Source organism: Natrix helvetica (assembly GCF_964273705.1).
Source record: "Natrix helvetica genome assembly, chromosome: 5".
NCBI classification, from domain to species: Eukaryota; Metazoa; Chordata; class Lepidosauria; order Squamata; family Natricidae; genus Natrix; species Natrix helvetica.
In genome coordinates, this window is record NC_138551.1 from 5,755,120 (window position 1) to 5,780,660 (window position 25,541).

Sequence of the window (25,541 nt, forward strand, 5' to 3'; positions counted from 1 at the left end):
TCATTTTGATTATCCCTGAACTGCTTCAGCCAGCAAAATGCAACAGCAAATATTCAGAATTTGACTATTGGATAGAACTTCTGGTCAGTGAGATGGAATTCTAGTAGATTCCTAGCCTATAGCATAAGGCTGCCCTTACTATTTTGATATGTTGGTAAACTTTTATTGGCTGAACATGGGAGATTAGACTTGTAGAGTTGTTAGTAGAAATCTGCCTATATGCTTATGGATAAATCTGAATATGTATTTTTGTACATTTATTCTGACTGTAGGTTTCAAATTAAATTACTCCTGGCACCATTATCCCCTTATTTTCCCAAAACTCTTGCTGTCAGAAAACTACTTAATGTATAAAACTGTTTTTAACTGCTCCATTGCATCACTTCTGTTCGAATCATGTAGGGTAACAGAGAGTTTTACTGTAGAATTCTTTACCCAATGTAAAGAAGCAGGAACTGAGATCAAATGATGTATCTGAAGGGAAAAATAAGGAGCAAAACAGAATTTACTTGATCTCCTATTAGCTTTTGCTTATTATCTTTGTGGACAGGCTTCCTTCGCATAATCATTCAAAGCCATTGCTCCAGGCAAGAGGTAGAGTTGAAACAGCAACATGCAGAAGTACTTATAGTGAATCATTCTTTCACATTTAAACCACTGCATAAAAAACCTTTGTGTAAGGGTGTCTAATTTTCAGTCTCGCCTTCACTTGTTATTTGTTTCTGGAATACTGTTATAAAAGCAGAGGGAAAAATCATCTCAATAGTTTGGAGTATATATCAACATTGCTGATTCCAATTAATCTGTGTATAGATATTCCTCGATTTATGACCACAGTTGAATCTAGAATTTCTGTTGCTAAGTGAGACAGTTAAGTGAGTTTTGCCCCATTTTACAATCTATCTTACCACAGTTGTCCAGTGAATCACTGCAATTCTTAAGTTAGACAGTTGTTAAGTGACTGGCTTTCCCATTGACTTTGAAAGTTGCAAAAGGTGATAGATGACTGGGTCATTAGTGTGAAAAGTGGGTATAGGTCCCTTTTTCTAGTGCCATTGTATCTTTGGACAGTCACTAAACGAAAGATTAAGAACTACCTCTACTAGTACAGAAATGTGGAATATTTTATAGTCCCTGTGATATCAGCAGTGATCGATTGTCTGAATTAAACCTGAATTCTAGTGGCTGCTTAATATTAATATTAAATATTAAATAAATATTAATATTAAAAGAGTCCAGTTTGATTACCACAAAATTAGCTCATTAACCCTATTGCTGGACAGCACTGTTAGAAATGTTTTTCTGCTGTCCAATTGAAATCTACTACCTTGTAATTTAAACCTGTTACGTGCCCAATGGACAGAAACTAGAAAGGTGAATTTCAATAGAAATTCATTGCCATAATTGAGTTAATGATTGAAGGCTTCTGTGGCAGATTGTGCAGCCTGAGTGAATTATTTTGATGCCATTGCAATGCCTGTGATCTCTTTTCTATATGTAATCAAATTCTTTCTGCATGCTCTAATTTTTATTTCAGGAAGAAAAAAAAATCTGATTTCTGTGGAATGACCAAGAACAGTTAGTTACTGGAAAACTAATCTATATTTGGTGTGAAATGATTCTTAGTAGCCATCTTTTCTGAGTCAGATTGCTTTTTTACCTTACCTCAGCAAAATACATTTCTATTAGCTATTTGGTAACTTTCTATAGAAAAGAGCAATTAAAACAGTCCATTGCTTAATCAAGAATTTTTTAGTGCTGTAACTCTGTGGCTATAGTGGTTGGCCAGTTCATCTAATAAATGTGTATTCTCAAAAACGGAAGGAATGGGGAAAAGTGTTTGCTGACGTTGCTGTCTTAAAACAAATATGGCAGCCTGGTGTTTTGTTTTTTATTATTGTAATCCAACTTCAGCTTTAGCAAGAGTGGTTAGTTAAGACCATCTACTTTTTTCTTTCTTTTGACTTACTAGCTAGTGGCTTTCATGAAGCAGATTTTCATCTTAAATGTTCGCTTAAACATTCGCCACATTCTCAAGGTAACTGCGTTGAGATTAAAAATAGACCAAATATGACCTATGGCTATGATGGTGAACCTATAGCATGCGCGCCACAGGTGGCACCCAGAGCCCTCTCTGTGCGCACGTGCGAAGACCAGCTGGTCCCGTGCGCAAGCACGCAATGGAATCCGGAAGAGAGCAGCTGGCCGTGCGTACATGCGCACCGGTCAGCTGCTCTCTTCCGGGTTTCAATGTTTGGCACGCGCTGCTGTGTCAGCACTCGGTGCCGAAAAGATTAGCCATCACTGACCTATAGGCTCTGGTCATCTCCTCAACGGAGAATTCACATAACAGTCCAAAAGATGGAGACTTCAAATACTTACTTACTTACTTACTTACTTACTTACTTACTTACTTACTTACTTATTTATTTATTTATTTATTTATTTATTTATTTTACCGTGCTTCTAGACCGCCCCCTCTCCCGAAAGGGACTCGGGGCGGTGTACAGTCCATATAAAGAATATATCAAAATACAATGTACAGTTAATGTACAGTTAAATATGGAGGAGGTTAAAATCGAATTAAAAAGAACTGTACAGAGCAAGTATATATAAATATAGTTTTAAAATCCCTAGGACACACACAAATTAAATTAAAAACAATACCCCTATAATAACCAGTTAATAGTACGTTTACCAGGAGGAACAGTTGTAATTAAGCCAGGCCTGCTAGTCGGAACAGGTGAGTCTTCAATTTTTGCCGGAAGGAGCGGAGGTCAGTGGTGGTTCTGATGTCGGGGGGGAGGTCATTCCAGAGGGTTGGGCCCATCACAGAGAAGGCCCTACTCCTTGGTGTCGCCCGTTGGCATTGCCTAGTGGACGGCACCAGGAGAAGCCCCTCCCTGTGTGAGCAAATTGGCCGCAGGGAAGTATGTGGGAGGATGCGATCCCGCAAGTAACTAGGTCCTGTGCCATGGAGCGCTTTAAAGATGGTAATCAGGACCTTGAAACGCACCCGAAAAACCACAGGTAGCCAGTGCAGCTCCCGCAGGAGAGGTGTTACGTGGGAGTACCTAGTACTCCCCATCACAGCCCGCGCGGCTGCGTTCTGAACTAACTGCAGTCTCTGGGCGCGTCCCAAGGGCAGCCCCATGTAGAGAGCGTTGCAGTAGTCCAGGCGGGACGTCACCAGCGCATGAGTGACCGTGCGTAGAGCATCCCGGTCCAGTAGGGGGCGCAATTGGCGCACCAGGCGAACCTGGTGGAACGCCCCCCTTGCCACGGCTGTCACATGGTCATCCATTGACAGCCGGGCATCAAGGAGGACGCCCAAATTGCGCGCCCGTTCCACAGGGGGCAATTGTTCGCCCCCTATGGCCAGCGATGGAATCAGCTGACTGAACCGAGGTGCCGGTAGCCACAGCCACTCAGTCTTGGAGGGGTTGAGTTTGAGTCTGTTGTCCCCCATCCAGACCCCGACGGCTTCCAAACACCGGGACATCACTTCGACAGCCTCGTTGGGGTGGTTTGGGGTTGAAATGTACAGCTGAGTATCATCAGCGTACAGGTGGTACTCAACCCCAAAACCACGGATGATCTCACCCAGCGGCTTCACATATTGTTGAACAGGAGAGGCGAGAGGACCGACCCCTGTGGCACTCCACAAGTGAGTGGCCTCAGGGTCGACCTCTGCCCCCCTGTCAACACACATTGCTTCCGGTCGGAGAGGTAGGAGCCGAACCACCGTAGAACGGTACCTCCGACTCCTATCCCCTCCAACCGGCGCAATAGGATACCATGGTCGATGGTATCAAAAGCCGCCGAGAGGTCTAATAGGACCAGGATAGAGGAACAGCCTCTATCTCTGGCCCTCCAGAGATCATCGACCAACGCGACCAAGGCTGTCTCCGTGCTGTGCCCGGGTCGGAAGCCGGACTAGCGTGAGTCTAGATAATCGGATTCGTCAAGGTGTCGTGGAAACTGCCTCGCCACCACATTCTCGACAACCTTCGCTAGAAAGGGAAGGTTGGAGACTGGACGATAATTAGCTAGCTCCGTTGGGTCGAGTGAAGGCCCCTTAAGTAAGGGCCTCACCACCGCCTCCTTCAAGGCGGTTGGTAAGGATCCCTCACCCAATGAGGCATTCACCAGGCCCAGAAGCCAGCCTTGGGTCACCTCCCAAGATGCCAGTACCAACCAGGAGGGACACGGGTCCATTAAACATGTGGTGGGTCGTAGCCGTCCACGCAACCTGTCCAAATCCTCGGGGGCAACAGAATCAAACTCCTCCCAGGATGGTCTCACAAGACTCGCTGTTGGCGGCCCGTCCGGTCCACTGAAGGGGGCCCATCCGCTCCGGATCTGAGCGACTTTGTCCTGCAGATATTCCCCAAACTCCTCTGCTCTGCCCTGCAAGGGCGCCCCCTGCATCCTCTGTGATAAGAGGGAGCGGGTCACCCTAAACAGGGCGGCAGGGCGGTTATCAGCGGACGCAATAAGAGCGGCACAATATCTACGTTTGGCCGCTCTCAATGCCACAAGGTAGGTCTGTAAATAGGCTCTTACCTGTGTTCGATCAGATTCGGAGCGTGAGGACCTCCACCTGCTCTCTAGACGTCTCCTATGGCGCTTCATCACCCTCAGCTCCTCGGTATACCAAGGATACTTGCAACAGAATTAATTGGCAGGAACAATTTAAATTTCAGAGGAATGTCAGAAGGTTTGAGATAAATAGATTGGGAGAGAGAAATTGAAAAAAATATCAGAGTATCTTGATATAAACAAAGATGAATCATTAGAAGTCAAGAAATCTAGAAGAAACTTACAATGTGACGTATTTATTATATTTATGCGTTTAGAATTAGAATTAGAATTTATTTGATTTGTTAGCCGCTCCCTCTCCACAAGGGACTCGGGGCGGCGTACAATAAAAAAGCACATATATATATACATATACACATACATATACACGAAGGAGGTAACAATCATTAAATACATAAAATAATAATAATAAAATTAGCAATTAAAATACCCCAGTTTAAAATTACGGATTTAAAAGACTGTCAGGAGGAATAAGATGGAACTATGGTTGAGCCAGGCCGGATAATTGAAAAAGGTTTTGTTTAAAGACAAAATATATATATATATAAGAAATAACTATGTCTCTACAGAAATAGAGCACAACAATAATGAGAACTATCTTGAATGCATTTGGGTCAATATTAAAGGTTGTGGGGGAAATGACATTGCCATAGGTCTATACTACAGGCCACCCAACCAAGCAGAGGAAGAAGATGAACTTTTTGCTAGTCAGCTAACTAAGGTATGTAGGAAGCACACCACAATAGTAATGGGAGATTTTAACTACCCTGACATCAACTGGGAAACAAACTCTGCACCAAGTGGAAGATCCAACAGGTTCCTAACAAACCTAGCAGACAACTTTGTTTTCCAAAAAGTAGAGAAGGAAACAAGGGGATCAGCCATACTGGACTTAATTCTCACTAACAGAGAGGAAATGATAGAAGGTGTTGAAGCCATAGGAACCCTGGGGGCAAGTGACCATGCAATATTGGAATTCAACATTATCCAAACACAAGTAGTAGAACAAAGTCAAACTAGAGTCTTGGACTTTAAGAAAGCTAATTTCAATAAACTTAGAGCTTGGGAAAAATTCCATGGATGAGAATCCTCGAGGGGAAAACAACTCAAGAAGCTTGGGAAATTTTGAAAAATGAGATTAGAAAAGCCCAGTCTAACACAATACCAATGAAGAAGAAAAACAACAGCTCCCAAAAGAAACCAGCATGGCTGCATAAACAACTATCTGACAAACTGAAAGACAAAAAAAGTAAGTATAAAAAGTGGAAGGAGGGGGACATAACTAAGGCAGAATATCAGCAAATAGCCCGAGCCTGTAAAGATGAAGTGAGGAAAGCTAAGGCTCACAATGAAGAAAGGCTTGCCACAAAAGTAAAAATTAACAAAAAAAGCTTCTTCCAACATGTTAAAAACAAGAAAAAAGTTAAGGAAACAATTGGTCCATTGCTAGGAGAAAGTGGCAAGAAGGTGACAAGCAACAGGGAGAAAGCAGAACTATTTAACTCATGTTTTGCATCTGTCTTTACACAAAGGGATAAAACAGTCCAACCTATCAAAAGCAGCACCACAAAATTAGGAACACAAATTGAAATAGGGAAGAAAATGGTAAGTGAGCACCTGTCTACCCTAGATGAGTTCAAATCACCAGGACCGGATGGATTACACCCCAGAGTTCTGAAGGAACTAGCAGACGAGATCTCAGAACCACTGAATTATATCTTTCAGAGATCCTGGAACACCGGGGAACTACCAGAGGACTGGAAAAGAGCTGATGTGGTTCCCATCTTCAAAAAAGGGAAAAAATTAGATCCAGGAAACTACAGACCTATCAGCCTAACCTCAATACCAGGAAAGATTCTGGAAAAAATAATCAAGCAACGAATTTGCGAACACCTAGAAGCAAACAAAGTAATAGCCAAAAGCCAACATGGATTTGTCAAAAACAGATCATGCCAGACTAATCTTATTGCATTCTTTGATAATGTGACAAAATTAGTGGACCAGAGGAATGCCGTTGATATAGTTTACTTGGACTTCAGTAAGGCTTTTGATAAGGTAGACCATAACCTACTACTAGATAAAGTAGAAGAATGTGGGTTAGACAGCATCACCACCAGATGGATTGGTAACTGGCTGACCAACCGCACTCAACGTGTAGTTCTCAATGGAACTGCATCTACATGGAGGGAAGTATGCAGTGGAGTACCCCAAGGCTCTGTTTTAGGCCCAGTACTCTTCAACATCTTCATCAATGATTTGGATGAGGGAATAAATGGGGAACTCATCAAATTTGCAGATGATACCAAGCTGGCAGGAATAGCCAACACTCCAGAAGATAGGCTTAAGATACAGAAGGATCTTGACAAACTTGAACATTGGGCACTATCTAATAAAATGAAATTCAATGGTGAAAAGAGTAAGGTTCTACATTTAGGCAACAAAAACGGAATGCACAGGTACAGTATAGGTGATACCTTACTCAGTAGTAGTAACTGTGAAAGGGATCTTGGAGTCCTAGTGGACAACCATTTAAATATGAGCCAGCAGTGTGCAGCAGCTGCCAAAAAAGCCAACACAGTTCTAGGCTGCATCAACAGAGGGATAGAATCAAGATCACGTGAAGTGTTAATACCACTTTATAATGCCTTGGTAAGGCCACACTTGGAATACTGCATTCAGTTCTGGTCGCCACGATGTAAAAAAGATGTGGAGACTCTAGAAAGAGTGCAGAGAAGAGCAACAAAGATGATTAGGGGACTGGAGACTAAAACATATGAAGAACGGTTGCAGGAACTGGGTATGTTTAGCTTAAGAGAAAGAAGGACTAGGGGAGACATGATAGCATTATTCCAATATCTCAGAGGTTGCCACAAAGAAGAGGGAGTCAAACTATTCTCCAAAGCACCTGAGGGTAGAACAAGAAGCAATGGGTGGAAACTAATCAAGGAGAGAAGCAATTTAGAACTGAGGAGGAATTTCCTGACAGTGAGAACAATTAATCAGTGGAACAGCTTGCCTCCAGAAGTTGTGAATGCCCCAACACTGGAAGTCTTTAAGAAGATGTTGGATAGCTATTTGTCTGGAACGGTATAGGGTTTCCTGCCTGGGCAGGGGGTTGGACTAGAAGACCTCCAAGGTCCCTTCCAACTCTACTATTGTATTATTGTATTATTGTATTATAAAATATGCAGTATTGCAGCTAAAAAGGCAGAAAATATCTCTACAGTCTGGAGTTAGAATAATATACATTTTACCAAATGTTCTACTCGATATACAGTGGCTATAAAGCAGAGCTCTTCAAACTTGGAAACTTTAAGACGTGTGCACTTCAACTCCCAGAATTCTCCAGCCAGCAGAGCTTAAAGTTGTCAAGTTTGAAGAGCTCTGCTATAAAAAGTGTACCTACCCCTGTTTAAATGCCAGGTTTCTGAGATGGAAAAAAAATCAGAGCAAAATAAATCATTTCAGAATTTTCCCCATGTTTAATATAAGATAAGAGCTGTGTAGTTAAATTCAAAAGCAAATCTTACAGGGAAAAAATTGAGGGCAGGACAAGAAGCAATGGGTGGGTGGAAGCTCATCAGAAGGAGATTCAACCTGGAAATGAGGAGGGATTTTCTGACTGTAGCAGTAAGAATGATTAATCAGTGGAATAGCTTGCCTCCTGGAGTTGTGAGTGCTCCATAGCTGGAGGTTTTCAACAAAAGATTGGACAACCATTTATTCAGGATGGTATAAGGCAGGGGTGTCCAAACTTGGGAACTTTAAGACTTGTGGACTTCAACTCCCAGAATTCCCCTGCCAGCATGGCTGGCTGGGGAATTCTGGGAGTTGAAGTCCACAAGTCTTAAAGTTCCCAAGTTTGGACACCCCTGGTATAAGGACTCCTTCCTTGGGCAGTGGGTTGGCCTAAAAGACCTCCAAGGTACCTTTCAACGTCAACTGATTCTATGATTCTGTGAATAACAATGTAACAATCAGGGTGGATTTGATTTAAATGAAGTCAATTTAAACCACTAGTAAAGAGACTTGATTTAAATCAACTTGATTTAAATAATTTTTAAAGAGCAACTGTCATCTCTGCCCTGCAGTAGCTCCTCTTCTGACCCGCTGTTGACTCACCGAGAATCCCAATATTGCAGAATAGACAGCCTCAAGCTACATAGCTAAGCTCCATTTCATGCTGAATAAACTAAATTATTAATGTATCTTAAATAGAAAACCATCTTTAGATAGATTTTTACTCCGAAAGCATTTTATTAAAATAAATTTGATAAAAAATTTTTTAAAAATGATTTTTTTTATTTAAAAAAAACCAACAATTTTTACCCACCCTGGTAACAATGAAGGTGCATTACAATATACTTAAATATCCAGCCTCCAAGAAAGAAAGATTAAATGCAAGTGGGCTATTCCATTTCATCTGGAGGCCTTTATGGATGATGGCAAAGCCTTGGCATCATCCTTTCAACCCCCCCCCCCCGAGTATTGTGCTATCTCATTGTGATGAGGATGTGTTGGCCAAGAATGAATATTTCTAACGGGATCACTCAAGATGTAAAAAGTGACCTTGGCTGCCCAGTTAAAGTAAGGATATATTGCCAAAGCCTAGGCAAACAACCAGATCTTCAACAGTGCTGCAGAAATTTTGCAATTCCACAGGGCAGGAATTACAACAGTAACCGTGCTTTCTGAATCCCAAACGGTGACATTTCATGAATGACCCACACCCTGCTGCATCAAACCAGATGAGGAGAGACAAATGGAGGCATATGGTCCCTCAGATAACTGGGTCCTCTGCCATGAAGTGCTTTAAGGGTGATAATCAGCACCTTGCATTCATCCAGAAGCCAATCACTTCTGGATGAAGCAGCAGGGGCATGGGCACATAACATGGTGCCCCCATCTTTGCTCAGGCTGCAGCATTTTGATGGTTTTCAAGGGCAGACCCGTTTAGAGCTTATTACAGTAATCCAACTAGAACTTGAGTGTGGGGACCTCCCAGTCCAGGAAGGAGCATAGCTGGTACACAAGATGTAACTGGAAAAGTCCTCTTGGCTGCAATTTTAATCTGCTCTGAACAGGAGCTGAGACTGCAAAGTCTCCAAATGACATGACCAAAATCCATTGAAAAGCAGATTTTTGAGGTGTTACACAACCTTCTCTCGGTGATCAGTATAAAAAGAAAAGAGTTAAGGTATCTACGTTAGATCTTATGGAAGTAAATGACACATAAGGAAATTCATTAACCAGAAGCATTTTGTAAAAGGCGACAAACAGCAGAAATGTTTGGCTTATCAATTGATAAAAGGAACAAGAGAAAAAATGGTTTGGGATGGAAAAAAAAACATGTTTCAACTTCTAACGTCGTTAGATATTCTTGACTATATAGGAAAAAACATCTAGAAAAATGGTTAGGGGAAGTTTACATGGCATTATAAACCAAATGTAGATCATGGAATTTGCAAACCAGAAAAAGGAAGTACTTAAACTGTAACAAGAAGATGAAACATAGGATGTAGTGCAGATATGAAAATTGAATAAATCAACAGGACTGGATGACTCCTCTCTATAAGGCTTTCAGATAAATTCTTACCAAACTATTAAACTAACTGATGATGATGGTTTATGACAATATTGACCCTTCCTTCTTTAATAACAGAAGGCTTTTATATATCTTTTCTGTAGAGGGAAATGATCCAACCTGTCTAGAGTCCTATGGGCCTATCTCTTTATCGAATGTAGACTGCAAGATTTTCATGGCTGGAAAGAGATTGAATAACTTGATCAGACTGGATTGGTCCTGAAGAGATAATGTGGGATACATCTTGAGTGCAATCGATAATATTAATGAGGAAAAAACTTTTGCTAGTTTAGAGGGGTGTTTTTATTTCATGTCTCTAAAAAGGGTAAATTTGGATTTGGCTTAGATTTTCTTTCATGGACCCAGAGTAACTTCAGAGAATTATTCAAAGCAAATAGCACTTAGACTTGTATGCCGCTTCATAGTGCTTTACAGCACTCTAAGTGGTTCACAGAGTCAGCCTCTTGCCCAGAACAATCTGGGTCCTCAGTTTATGGACCACGGAAGGATGGAAGGCTGAGTCACCCTTGAGCGGGTCAGGATTGAACTGCTGGCAGTGGACAGACTTAGCCTGCAATGCTGCATTCCAAACCACTGCGCCACCACGGCTCTTTAATTGCCTGTGCTCCACAATTCCTGACACCTTAGCGGGCCTCCTTTCTCCTGCTGCTGACCAGACATCCATGGCCGGGCCTTGTGTGAGGCAGTTGCTGACAGCACAAGACTTTCTTCCCCCGGATGTGCTCAGCAGTTTCCTTGCACGATACTGGGGGAGATAGCCTCATGTGGCCAGCAGTTACAGGAATGCAGGATGCTGAGGGCAATTAAGCTGAGAGTGGGCTGGGGTGTGGGCTTTGCATTGCCCTGCAGCTCAGGGGTTTCTTTCAACCCCAGGGCTGTTTTGCGGCCTCCTTGCGCTTGCACACATGCATGCACCCCTCTTTTCCTAGCCTTCCTAGCCTTGTGCTGCACTGCCTCACAACTGAACTTCCTCAAGGATTGCTTTATACTCATCCTGGCTAGGAATAAGTTAATGCTTTATCAAAGATTAGCTTTCTAATCAAATGATTCCTACAACGTGAAGACAAAGAACGACGAAGAAAAATAACAAATTTCATTCAAACAAGTAGACTAGACTAAGGTTCAACTTTAGGAATGTACAAGATGCAAAATGTCATTTTGGATTGCCTGTGCCTAATGTTATATTATTAAGCTAATTGTTGGCCTTGGGTTCTGTTGCTATGTCTGTGGGGAAGGCTTCCCAGAAAGACTGTTTAAATTTGATCTGGTACCAATTGAAGTGTCCAGTGAATTATAATTAATTGAGTATTAAAAGTATGGGACGATGAAAAAAAGCCCAGGGTAAATGCTTCTTGACTGAATATTAAATATTTTCATAAGTGCAGTCTTATGATCCATAGAGAAATAATCATTAATAGACTGCAAATCTATCCTTTAATAAAATAAAGAGGAAATCTTTTGAGACTTTCTCCAGAAACATTATAATTGTAATGCCTTCAGATACATAGTATTAGTTCCAAAGTTTTACAGAAGCAAGGTGGACTACTTAGAATCCTGCTCAAATTTGAAATAATTATAATACAAAATACAGACTTCTGTTTGAGTGCATAAAGGTAGCTCTCGACATACAGCAGTTCGTTTAGTGACCGTTTCAACTGCATTAAAAAATGTGATCAAAATTCAGATGCTTGGCAATTGGTTCCTATTTATGTGTGTTGCTATGTCCTTAGATCATATGATCCCCTTTTGCGACCTGACAAGCAGAGTCAATGGGGAATCACTTAAGAATCAGGTTACTAATTTACCAACTATAGTGACTTACTTAACATCTGAAACAAGAAAGATAGTAGAAAGCAAAATTCACTGAACAAAGTTTCACTTAACTGAAATGTTGGGTTCAATTGTGGTTATAAGTCAAGGACTACCTGTATGAAATACCAAAATATGATTTGGAAATTGGACAAGTTAAAGATTGCAACATCTAAATTGAACAGTTAAGATGCAATAGTACATTGGTTGAAGTTAAATAGCATATCTCCTGTGAACATCACTGTTAAAATTGGTTCAGTATTCCCCTCCCCCCCTTAATATTCTGATATTTCTTGCCAAAATAGTTTTTTGATGTAAGTGTTATATATTGGTTTCCAAAAGCTGTTGGAAATGTAATCAGGTTGGATTATTCTTTCATCCCTAGTTAGGCATGCTTGGGAGATATGCTCAGCACAAGCCTAATCCCGAGAAGAATAGGGGTTGGTGCAATGCTCCCAATTTACTTGTTACTTATCAGAGAGATCAGAGGAGCTTGTTGTAGCAAGCAGATTTGTGAACTGTGATTAGTTCCTTGCATATTAAAGTAGATGAGGAAATGAAAGATTGGTTTGCTGAAATTGGTAATTTCAATACTAACCATAAGCTTCTCTCCTATAATTACAGATTGGATATAAACACCATGGAAAAAGAAGACTAAGAATTCATCATGATTGGAGGCCTGTTCATTTATAATCATAAGGGAGAGGTTTTAATCTCCCGGGTTTACAGAGATGACATTGGGTAAGTCAGAGTCTTCATCCTGCATTACTTTTGAACCCGGATACCACTTCTTGCAACATTTGAGCTGCTGTTGCTATACATTTTGTGCATGTGGAACTTGTGTATTGTGTGTTGCATCCAGGCTGTGTTCATTTTGTTATCTCATGGTATGTGTTACCTTATGTTATTCCCAGCATTTAACAATGAAAAATAGGCATTGATTGAAGGAACTCTTTTTATGCATTGAATATAATATATTTTTCTTCTTTAAATACAATATTTTTCATTACCTTTAAATATTCTGTTTGTCAAATCTAGAGAAAGAAATAATAAGCTTACTAAATTTTCTCAAAATGCATGTGAACATAGACTGAACCTTTTTCTTTCTAAGTACAGGTAGTCCTTGAGTTACAAATGTAATGGAGCCTGCCCATTCCATTCATAACCCGTGGATTAGTGGGAGTGAATCTCGTACCTTGAACAGGATCACTCCCTCCTTTTGCCCATGCATTTGCTAATTGAATGCGAGGCTCATTAAGTGCACATGAGATATTTCAGGGTGGGGGAGGGCCTAGTGATAGAACAGGCCACCTGCCTAAGACCACTCCAGACGCCTTCCTGACTCACTGAAATACCTCATGGAGCCCCCTCCCATTGCTTCCCTCCCACCCAACCTGCCCTACTGGGTCACTTACTGTGCAAAGATCTACCAAACATTCTCCTCTCTAGCCTCTCAGCCGCATCCACCACTCGGATGCTCCGTTCAGACCTTCGCAGGCCTTCCTGGCATGTTGCAGGCTGAAACAGAACTCCGGAGGGGCGCCCCTCCGAACCTCCCATTTGGCTGGCAATGTGCAGGATGAATGTTACAGAGCCTCTGCAGTTGTTCGTAAGGATGAACAACAGCCATGGTCCTACAAGATTTGTACTTTCAGGACTTGTTCATAAACGCTAAGGGGCGCTTATCACGTATCACTTTCAGCTTTCGCTAAGGGAACACTCGTAATCCGGGGATTACCTGTAGCTCTTGTATTATTTCTTTTACCTAAGTTTTTCAAAACTATGTTGTTACAGTTGCATAAGAAAGAGGAATTTGGAAAATTATGGTTTAAAGATTACAATTTGAAAGGTTTTATTTAAAAAGAAATGTACGCTCTGTATTTCTTTAACAGCTGTGAGCGGTCTACAAAGAAATGATAGAAACAATATTAAAGACCTGTCAAAATAAAACTAAAAGAATATATTAAAAGGACTAGCTACATAAGTATATTTTAAACCCACTCATAAATTGTAAAAACATTTCCATAGTGTGAGCGCTATGAACCCTTTCCAACGGAGACCGAAAATATTGACTCATTATGTTTAATAGAGACATAGCAAAGTGCACTGTTTTGTGTATTTTTTAATTTAATCAGAATTTCTTTATTTGTTGAACTTAGTTGCAGCTCAGATTATGTTGTAGAACCAATATTGCAGACTTAAAGATAATTTAAGTTTTACAAAGAGTTAAGCAGTCAGCATATAGTAATATTGTGTGGCACTGTGGAATTTTCTTGGAAATCAGAGGTCAGTATTTTGCCTAAGCATTGAGGGCGATATCCTGCATAACACTGAATGGTACATACTCTGAGATATAAGGCAGTAATGATATCAGTTCAAAGCTTGTATTTAAAAAAGGGTAAGACTCATAGAAGTAATTCTCAGTATAGAGATAAGTAGAGCCTTTCTGTAGAATCTTCTTAGCAGGCCCTGAAAGAAATCTATTGCAGAGAACAAGCAGAGGTTTTGTGTATTTTCAGGCTTCAGTTGTGACTTGGGAGAAAAGCTATGGAGAAAAGCTATGAAGGAAGATATTTTCAAGATTTTGAAGAGGCAAATTAAAAAAAAAAGTTTTTGCACGCTATAGATCTCCCAAAAACGAGTCCATTTTTTGTAAAAAAAAAAGGGGGGGCATGCGTAGCTTTTAGGAGGCTTATAGAGTGCTCCTGGGGGCTGGGGGGACAAAAACGAGCAAAAAGTGGCCCGTTTTTCACTCATTTCTTTCCTCCCCAGCCCCCAGGAGCACTCTACAAGCCCCCTAACGGCTATGCATGGCCATTTTGGTGAAGGGGGCAGGGTTTCGGGAGACAAAAAATGCTCTATTCAGTGTATAAGACGCACCCAGATTTTCAGCCTCTTTTTTGAGGGAAAAAGGTATGGTAAGTATAGCATCATCAAATTACGCAGGCTGTATTACAAAACTTACACATCATAATAAAACAGCAATGTAATAATTAAAATAGCATTACCTTTATAAGTAGGTGTAAGGAACAGATTAGCTGTAAAGGATTCTGCAAAACCCTTAAATGCTAGCCATGTTATCCTTATTGTCTACAAAACAAAAGCGATCAATTTATATACCACTAAAGCACTCACGTCTAGTTAATTGTAATCTTCAACTGGGCAAAACAGTGCATCATAGGGCAACAATTTTTGAATCAATGTACCTCAAATGGGCTAACTGAAAGATTATGGGCAAATTCCAGGACATAGGGCACCATTAACATGTGGCAAAGTTGTGACTGCATTAGTGCTGCTGTGCCCCAGTGGTCACCTGTGATCATGCGATTGGCAATTCCAACACTCACTGCCAGCTTGCTACAAGGAAGGATAATGGAGAAGCCAGTAGGAGGTCAAAAGTCATTTCCACTCCACTGCTTTTTTGCCCGCTGGTGGTCATTTTTTAAATGAAAGGTAAAGAAATATCTCTAAAAAAAATCCAATGGGTCATGGATTGCCTTTTACATTCTGTTGCCCAGACAGTATGGATCTGAAACCTTATGTTCTCAAGGGCGAACTGCTGATTTATTGCTTTGGAATATTGACCCTATATCCTATGTAAGAAAGACATCGTATAAAATTATACTGTATGTTCAAACCTTTTCTGAGTCAAAGAATGGTGTTAAAAGATATATAGAAAATGTATTTTGTTTGTGATCAGCAGCATGTTGGTTTCTCAGGATTATCACAGTACAGACTAATAGTTTTGATTGCTGAAAGATTCTACATACATGGAGTCCTTGTGCTTAAAGCTTGGTTGTTTGCTTGCAGACATTTTATTACCTGATTAGGTAACATCTTCAGTTCTAGAAGAGAATGGGATGTGCTGTCCGTATATTTGTGGATTCTGTATATTGATTGGACATGTATTTCTGTATCACTTAGTTTTTTGGTCATTGAATGAGAAAACTGTCAGCTTCAGAATTTTCCCCTGTTGTGTGGGTTTTTCCCACACAATTTGGATTACCTCTTGCATTCTTCTAAAACTATTTCTCTTTTTTACAATCCTAATTACAACATAATGGGAGTATATTACCTTCCTTTTTAAATATGCTTTTAAATTTTGTTGGAAGCATTATTTATATAACAATTACAGATGTCAGGAAGCAGTCATACTTTGGCTATGACCTTATCTGGCTGAACTTACAACTTAAACATTTTCTTAACAGAATTCTCTTTCTGTTTAAGAAAAAAAACAATAATATAGTGAATCCATGATGGGTAAATTCATACCTCAAACGATTGTTTTTTGAATTGACAAATGTGTTCATTTATTTATTCATCAAATGGATATGCCGCTCATCTCACAGTGCATCTCACTTCTAAAGAAGGCTTAAGTATGTTAAGCTCCCAAGCCAATCTTGAAATCGGAAAGCTGATAACTATACAATGTTGTCCCTTTTAGTTCCTAATTATCTGAGTTCAGGCTGGAGATGATTACAACAACAGAATAAAAAACAAAACAAAATGATGGAAGGAATTACGCTTTTCTGTCAATCCAAAGCTATTTCAGATGTCGACTTTAGTGGCATTCTGCACGCTAAGATCAAGAGAGGGATCAGGGTTTGTGCTTATCTATGATCACACAGCCTGGTTGCTCCATACTGTACAATTCATACACCGCTTGCCTTTTCTTAAGAGCTTTTTTGCTTCTCTACCTAGACCAGCTTTCCTTTACCTGGTCTCCTCCAAACACCTTGAAATGTGCATAAATCCCATTGAGCATGTTGATTGAGCAGTGGCCCTATACCAGTGATGGCGAACCTATGGCACGTGTGCCACAAGTGGCACGCGGAGCCATTTGTCAGGGCACGCAAGGTGCTGAGTTCACCTTTTTAAAAGCTATTTTTCGCCTTCCCCAGGCTCCAGAGGCTTTATAGGAGCCTGGGGAGGGTGAAAAGAGCCTCCCCCGCCCCCCCGGAGGCCCTCCGGAGGCTTCAGGGACCATCCAGAGGCTTCCCTGAAGCCTTCGGAACGCTTAAAACCACCCTCCAAGCAAACCAGAAGTGACTTCCAGTTTGCTCGGAGGGTGGTTTTAAGCGCTCCAAAGGCTTCAGGGAGGCCTCCGGATGGTCCCTGAAGCCTCCGGAGGGGCGGGGGAGGCTCTTTTCGCCCTCCCCAGGCTCCTATAAAGCCTCTGGAGCCTGGGGAGGGCGAAAAAAGCATGTAAAAATGGGGGGGTCACACGTGCGCGCATGCGCACTGGGGGGTGTTGCGTGTTGCATTATGGGTGCGGCACGCCCGCACACGACCCCCCTGCGCTCCCCCCACTTGTGGCACGCGAGCCAAAAAAGGTTCGCCATCGCTGCCCTATACCGATTGTGAATTAGAAGTATGGGGCAGGGAAAGCTGGCCTAGAGGATTTAAATAGTGCCTTGAAATCTTTTTGAGGGAGGGGGTTTCTTGTCTGTTGTCTCTTCTCCTTTTGGTTTGATTCATTGTGCTTTGTGTGTATGTCTGTGTTCTAACCTTTCTCTTGTTGCTGTCACTCCTTTTCTTCGCTGACGCCATTTCTGTTCATCCCATCTCATTGGCCGCTGTAGTAATAGGTAAGAGAAGAATGGCAGGAACTCAACACGGGGCACCTGGTTATGAAGTCAAGCTCACTTTTGTATCGCCATTGACATTAAGGCAGTGTCAAATCAAAAACAGGACTATATGAAGGTTGGCTCTTGTTTAAGCAGACCAGTTATTCTCTTTACTAGTTGAGAAACTGGAGCCTGCAGATTTTTAGACAGTTAGAAACTAGAGACTTCCCCTTTCTGATTTTTTGTGTGTGTTATTTGAGCAGTTATAAGAAAAGGAGTTAAAATGTATAGAAAACTCAATAGCAATAGTCTCAAATATCTATTAAAAGTGAATTTTCTTAGAAGACTAAAGAAGTCCATATAATTGCTAAGCTAATCTTTAAACTTGACATGAATAATGGATTTGGGTTTGATTGCACAGGAATTTAATCCAAGGCCCTGGCAATGTCAATCGGTATAGTTTTGCGCCATTATTACAAAGAGGTCTGTGTGATATTAAATATTAAAAAGTATATGAAGCTGGGCACTTGAGTGAGAAGTAGCTGTCTTGAATTTCAAAGCATGAAATGGTAAATGGAAGGTATCAATGTGTTCTTGAAGCTGGAACTGATAGTTGATCAGTTCCTTTTACTGTAATTGAAAACATGCAATGAATTTTCTAGACTTTTCCCTCATAATGACATCACCCACATATGCCTAATAAATATTTCCTCTGAATAAAGGTATCCTCATTCTTTTAAGAAACTGATTCTGTTGTTAACTAAGTATTGATTTGGGTAATCATAGCTTGTGGTATTTTACAATATGCAGTTTGTATAGATACTGTTTGTTGATAATGAAAAGCAGACCCTGCACCTGCAGGAAAACACTAGGATGAAGAATAACACTTGTAGTTTCTCCCATCTTAATATGTCTTTTTAAACTTCATTCTGTGTCTTAGCACACTTATCTTGAAATAGCATACAGTTCATGTTTGTCATTGTGGTTTGTCATTACCCAGCTGTTTTACCTTCTTCTCAACCTTAACACCCATTTTATTCATAAATTATGTTTGATCTTCTATTTTTGTTAACATTTTCATTTTCTGTTTATTAGTCTTGAAATGCACCACATTATTTTCCCATTAATATTTCAGTTCCCATGAAAGGATCTTCCAGAATCAACACCAAGTCATCTGTAAAAGCCTTTAACTTAATACATTTCTTTTAAAGTCATTAATCCCACAATCCTCTCATCTGGTATTTCTATTGAATATTTCAAGAACCCAAATAAAGAAGAGAGGAGACAATGGGCATCACTGTTTTGTTTCTTTTTGTATTTCACAGGGTTTTGTTAGATATCCTTTAACAATTATTTGTGAAGTGTAAAATTGATCTCACCCATTTTATAAAGCTATCTCCAAAATTTGTATTTTCCAAAACCTTGAACAAGAAAGCCCAATTCAAATTGTCAAAGGCTTTCTCTGCTTCTCCGATCAAAGTGGCTTGTTTTTCATTATGTTGCCTCAAATATTCCAAAATGTCCAACACTTTCCTAATATTGTCCTTTAACTGTCTTTTAGGCAAAAACCCACATTGATCTTCATGAATAATTTCTTGCTGAATTGTTTTCAGTGTACCAACTAGAATCGTGAACAATTCATAGTCATTATCCAATAATGACATCAGCTTATATAGTCTCTTATTAAAGTCAAGTCTTGTCTCTCTTTAGGTATATTGCTATATCAGCCTCTTTCCAATTACCTGGCATCTTTCCTCCTTGTAGGAAAGGAGTTCATTGTGTTTTGTAAAGGTGGTAAAAGTTTCTCCTCAAAACATTTATTATAAGGACGTGTTAATGCACCTGGTCTAAGCAGCTCTTCTAGTTTAATATTTTTATAGCTTCAGACACTTCCCATATTGTTATAAATCTGTTTGTAATCTGTCTCTGCTCTCTATGATCCTCAGTCAATTGAGTTTCTTTGGATACTTATCTATTTTCTCTATAGAGAGTTGTGATTTTCTTTACACAAGTTGGAATAATATTGATATAATGCTTTTTGTATGGCCACATTGTCCAGCAATATAACATCTCCCTCTTGTAAATTCAATATTATGTTGTTCTCCTTTTTTGTAATTTATATTCCAGCTACTCCTAATTTATTTGCAAATTGAAATTTCATTTTATTTTACATAATTATTATTTCTTATATAATTTGTTGGTCTCTTTGCTTTGGTCATCTCACTCATGTCTCTCTACCCTGTTCTAATTCTCCAGGCGGAATGCAGTGGACGCTTTCCGAGTCAATGTCATCCACGCACGACAACAAGTGCGTTCACCGGTCACCAACATCGCTCGCACCAGTTTCTTCCACGTCAAACGTTCCAATATCTGGCTGGCTGCCGTCACCAAGCAAAATGTTAACGCTGCGATGGTCTTTGAGTTCCTCTACAAAATGTGTGATGTTATGACTGCCTATTTTGGAAAGATCAGTGAAGAGAACATCAAAAACAACTTTGTGCTCATCTACGAGCTTCTGGATGGTAAGGATAAGTGGCTCAGTCTCCCTCCTGGGAAGGCATGTCCTTCAACCCTGGTGCTGCAAACGTAGGAAGGCTTTTATTGTATACACTACATAAAATTGATTCTGGGCGAATAAATTTAAACTAGGCTCACTGTGAGGATGCTAGGATTCGGGCGTTTTGGTTTGCATTTAGTTTTTAAATGATGACAAGGGCAAAGATAGAACCAAATGTACTCCAACGGAAGAATTATTTCTCCTCTGTAAATGTTTTACTTCTGCAATGTACACTGGTGAATTCTGGACATAGTTGAGATAAGAAGATTGACCTGTGGAAAGCGAACATGATGGTATAGGGGAAGCTACCTCTCATTTAAAAATGTCAGTGTCCTGAAAATCACTTTCTATAGAACTAAATAGCAGGCTGAAAGTTAAAAGTGAGTGATTCTCCATGAAAGTAAGTGCAACACAAGCACCTCAAATTTTACACCCACAGTTATGTGCTCAAATGACAGGTTAACATGCTGTGCAAAGTTAAGTGAACTTTGCCCCATTTTACGAACTTTCTTCCTACAATTGTTAAGTGAATGATTTCAGTTTAAGTTAGTAACATGGTTGTTAAGTGGATCTGGCTTCAGCCTTGTCAGACGGTCACAAAAGTTGATCTCGTGACACTGGGTCACTTCAACCGTCATAAATATGAGTCAGTTGCCCAATTTTGATCACGTGATTCTATATCATGAAAGAGGAACATGTGAACTCGCCAGATGTTAATCTAGAACTCCTGGCATCCCCCTATGCTGATTAGAACTGCTGGGAAGCTACAGTTCAGGAACATCTGGGAGACATCTGTGTCTTGACCTTAATCTGTAATACAAACAACTGCTTTACTTCTTAATGCTTGCCTTTTTATGAGCCAAAGAATGCTGTTCTTTAGTGTCACTGAACTTTTTTCCCCCAACCACGTTATCAACAGATAGTGGCTTTCCAAGAACGATCCCCTGGGTAAGTTGGGATTGAAAAACTGCTTTCAGGTTACGGGCAGGAGAGGAAGCAGGATGATGATGGCTTTGCAAATTGACTAAAACTAGCAAAACCACAATTTTGTTTCCTATTTGTGTTGCAGGTCTGGATCTTGAGAGCCATGTCTTATCTCCTCTTAGAAGGAGGCAGTTAATGGCACTTCTCTCTTTCCAGAGCTTAACTTGTCTATGTACGCTACGACATCTGCTACTCTGCTGTTGTTTTTTTAGGTTTTGATTTTTATGCCATGCTAATGTGAAAATCAAAATCTAAAGAAAATGCTGCAAAGATAGATTATTCTGCTGCTGTTGAATTATCCGGCTTCAGAGCTGGTTTCCTCCGATGTTGTGATTCTGCTGTCTTTGCCAAGTTTGTCATTTTGTTGTAACTGTTGCTAACTGCAGGCCAAGCCTGATCCCTCCTTATGGGAATCGGTATGACAACGTGCGGTGTGGGGAAACTTTCCTTGAGCAGTGTTTACCGGTCATTTGCACAAAGGGAGTCAGTTGCAAGAAAAATTAGCCTGGCGGTTGGTTTTCTCCAACAATTGTTTACTTTTCTGTAGAAATCCTGGACTTTGGTTACCCTCAGAACTCTGAAACTGGAGCCCTGAAAACATTCATCACCCAACAAGGAATCAAGAGCCAGGTAAATGCAGGTTGATACATGTTTTAATTAATCGTTACCCTTTAAAAAAATAGTTATCACCACTACAGTCTATGACAACATCTTTAGGATGCACAATATAGTTGAATATTTCAGTTGCAATCACTCTTCGTTTCCCTCACAAGGATAGTAACATTTGAACTCTTCCTGTTGTGGAATTCCAAGTGTAATTCCTTTTTTACAGATCTCTTTTTTTAATGTATCCTGTACATAAAGGCTGTAATTCTCTGCCCCGGATTAATTGGTTTGAACATTTATTTTTGTAGATTACAGAATAAATTACTTAACATCCAAATCCCAAACTCTTTTATTTAACCCCAGAGGTGTCCAGCGTTGGCAACTTTAAGACTTGTGGACTTCAATTCCCAGAATTCCCCAGCCAGCATGGGAGTTGAGGTCTACAAGTCTTAAAGTTGCCAAGGCTGGACATCCTCTGAGTTAACTCTTGTTTACGAAACTTTATATACACAATTTTACACCCATCACTTTCAAATGGAGTTTTTTGGGCCTCTTATTTATAAAAGGGTAAATACACGTAGCCCTTGGCTTTTGGCCACAATTGAGCCCAGAATGTATGTTGCTAAGTGAAACATTAGTTAAGCGAGTTTTGCCCAATTTTTCTGGCCACAGTAAGTGAATCACTGCAGTTGTTAAGTCGGTAACACGGTTGTGAAAAGAATCTGGCTTCCCCATTGAATTCGCTTGTTAGAAGGTCGCAAAAGGTGATCACATGATCCTGGGACACTGCAACCGCCATAAATATGAACCAGTGGCAAAGCATCCAATTTCGATCACGTGACCAGAGGGATGCTGCCATGGTCATAAGTGTGAAAAATGGTCAGTCATTTTTTTTTCAGTGCCGTTGTAACTTTGAATGGTCCTTAGATGAACTGTTGTAAGTTGAAGGCTACCTGTAAGAGCCGGGAGAAACAAAACTTTCCTGGGCTTCTTGGATTTTAACATTTTTATCAGGCTGTCCTGACTGATATTCTCCAGAAAGTGCAGGCTCCTCTACTAGCCACGCTGGCTCAGGAATTCTGGGGGTAGAAGTCCACAAGCCATAAAGGGACCATCGTTCCCCACCTCTGACTTAGCAGTTCCCTCCCTCGGTCTTGGTGGGTTTTCAGTTATGGATTCCTCCTCCTCCTATTCCTGATACATAACAATATCTCCAGATGATGCTATATTGTAGTTCCAGCACTAGCCAATAACCATTGTGTAAGTACATCTGCCTTTTATGTAGTTCAGCTGTAAAGTGCTGGGGCTTCATCCAGTTGTAATCAAGTGTGTGAAGCTTTTTAATATCTGGATGTCAGTGGGTCTGGTTTTGGCACACCAGGAAAAGAAGGTGCTTTAACTTAAGACTATTACGTCTTCTCATGCCCATCAGGACAACCCATCAACCTACCACAGTGTGACATGCTTCAGAAACCTTTCTTCCTAAAATGCTGTTTTTTAAATGTTTAAACCAGTGTTTCTCAAACTTGGTGACTTTAAGTCCTGTGGACTTCAACTCCCAGAATTCCCCAGCCAGCTATGCTGGCTGGGGGATTCTGGGAGTTGAAGTCCACAGGACTTAAAGTTGCCAAGTTTGAGAAACACTGGTTTAAACCCTTTTTAAAAAGCTTTTTTTAGAACGGGAGTCTGTGCAGCTCATAAAGGTTTCCCATAGATATTTAGCTGTTTCTGGTCAGTTCCTACTGATATCCTGCAAAAATCCATTTTGTTTTTCTCTCTGATATTATTGCCGATTGTTTCCTGTCTCCCTCCCTCTTCCCCAAGAAAAACAGGAAAGGGTGTCATCCTTTTATAGCAGTTAAGCTTGCTAAGCCGGGGAAATGATTTTCCCTTAGTAAGCTTCTATTTAGGTTGTGCCTCACTTGGATTGTTCAGTAAATGAAGATACCCTGCTTTTCCGAAGCATTTGACAAAGCAAACTGACATATCCCATGAGCTCAAATTTGCTTGATTTTGGCTTTGCATTTTAATGTAAGGTTTGTAAACTCTTGTTTATGACCGAAGGTGCTACGTAAACCAGTTAGCAGTCAGTATGATTTGTGCCTAGGTAAAACAATGGATTTACAATTTGAAACCTTCTATATGGGTTGTTGTCAGGGTTCCAAGTAAGACCCCCAACAAAAGAAGACTCCCAGGCTTGAGTTTCCTCAAAGTTGCATTTTATTAGAGATGTCATATTAGCACATCTGGGCAAATCCGAATCTGAAAGCTTCCAGGTTTTCCCCACCCAAAGGAAAGTTCAAGTCCCTGTCCAGCACCCACATGTCCATCCCATGGTCCAATCAGGAACCATCTAAAACTGGAGGTGCCTCCCAGTCACCTCATCGCAGCTGAAGGGCAAGGTGGCCTTGCTCTCTGAGAAAAGAATGTTACTTTGACTAGATACCTCCCGTACTCCATATAATCCCCCCCTCCCATTTTCCCACAGTAGAAAATGTGGCAGGCCTGAAGGCCCAAATATAAAAGATGGCTTCCAGGTCTGACCGTTGCGCTGTGATGATCTCTGGGATAAAGGGAGTTTGTTCAGATATCGGGGGAACACCAAGCTGGAGAAGACTGGCTAATAGCAAAGAGTTGCTTTAGCAGCGTAGGAACGAAGAATAGTGACAATAACATGCTGCTCCTAATGAAAATCTCTGAGTTTCTTACAGGCAAATGTATCTTAAAAGATTAAATGTTTTCACGCGTTTCTTACAAACCTAAATGTAGAATAAGCGTAAGCCTGACAGTGGAGCCGGTTGGTCTTCCAGCTCTGTGATTTTGAAAAAAAATGTGTTGCTATCTTGGCAGTTTTGAAAGTCAGCGATGTTCCTGTCACCCTTTTAATTCAGCTGTTCAAGATCCAAAGATTCATCTTAAAAGGGTGAAAAACCAAAACCTTTTTTTATACTGAACTAAAAACAATAGAAACATTGATTAAAGGACTTAAACATTGTATACCAAGAAAAACAGTGTCCTTTTTCTTCTGGGCTCAAACCGTTCTATGAAACGGGGAAAGATTGGAAGCCTTGGCCACCGGCCCAGCTTTCTGTAGTAACAGGAAATGGGGCTTTCACAACAATATCTTCGGCCTTGTATCAAAGAGGGTAGAATGTTTGCCAGAAAACTGAGCCAGCTGTTTGCTTTCTGTAGAGTCTTCTTAGCAGGCCCTGAAAGAAATCTATTGCAGAGAACAAGCAAAGGTTTTGTGTGTTTTCAGACTTCCGTTGTGACTTGGGCTCCTGGAGAAAAGTTATGAAGGAAGATATTTTCACCAATCAGCACAGACGGGCGAAAGGAACTAATAGGATTGACAGCCACAGTAGATGATTGCTTAGTCTTAGACTAGGACAGTGATGGCGAACCTTTTGTGGCTCGCGTGCCAAAAGCGGGGGGAGCGCAGAGGGGTCGTGCACAGGTGTGCCACACCCATAATGCTATGCACATGACCCCAGCGCACATGCCGCACGACCAGCCCCCCTTCCCCCATTTTTGGCGTGCTTTTTCCGCCCTCCCCAGGCTCCAGAGGCTTTATAGGAGCCTGGGGAGGGCGAAAACAGCCTCCCCCGCCCCTCTGGAGGCCCTCCGGAGGCTTCAGGGAACCTCAGGAGGCTTCTCTTGAGGGTCTGGAGGGCTAAAACCGGCCCTACATTGCTTCTTGTTCTACCCTCAGGTGCCTTCATTCCACATATTTCAATAGGTGACCTCAGGTGGGACTGAGAGGCAGAGGGCTCTCTTACAGGATTATTACAAAGGAACTGTACTGGTACAA

At 40.9% G+C, this 25,541-nt stretch overlaps 1 protein-coding gene across 2 annotated transcripts in view; it reads left to right on the plus strand.

The window, feature by feature from the left end:
• The window catches only part of AP2M1 (adaptor related protein complex 2 subunit mu 1), a 49,173-nt gene that overhangs the window by 5,060 nt on the left and 18,572 nt on the right, over nucleotides 1–25,541 (plus strand). For both annotated transcript variants that reach the window (XM_081956123.1, XM_081956124.1), the window contains exons 2-4: nucleotides 12,641–12,757; nucleotides 19,840–20,105; nucleotides 21,672–21,754. In XM_081956123.1, coding sequence (XP_081812249.1) covers nucleotides 12,684–12,757; nucleotides 19,840–20,105; nucleotides 21,672–21,754 — 423 coding nt within the window. In that variant the 5' untranslated portion in view covers nucleotides 12,641–12,683. The remainder of the gene's footprint in view (nucleotides 1–12,640; nucleotides 12,758–19,839; nucleotides 20,106–21,671; nucleotides 21,755–25,541) is intronic.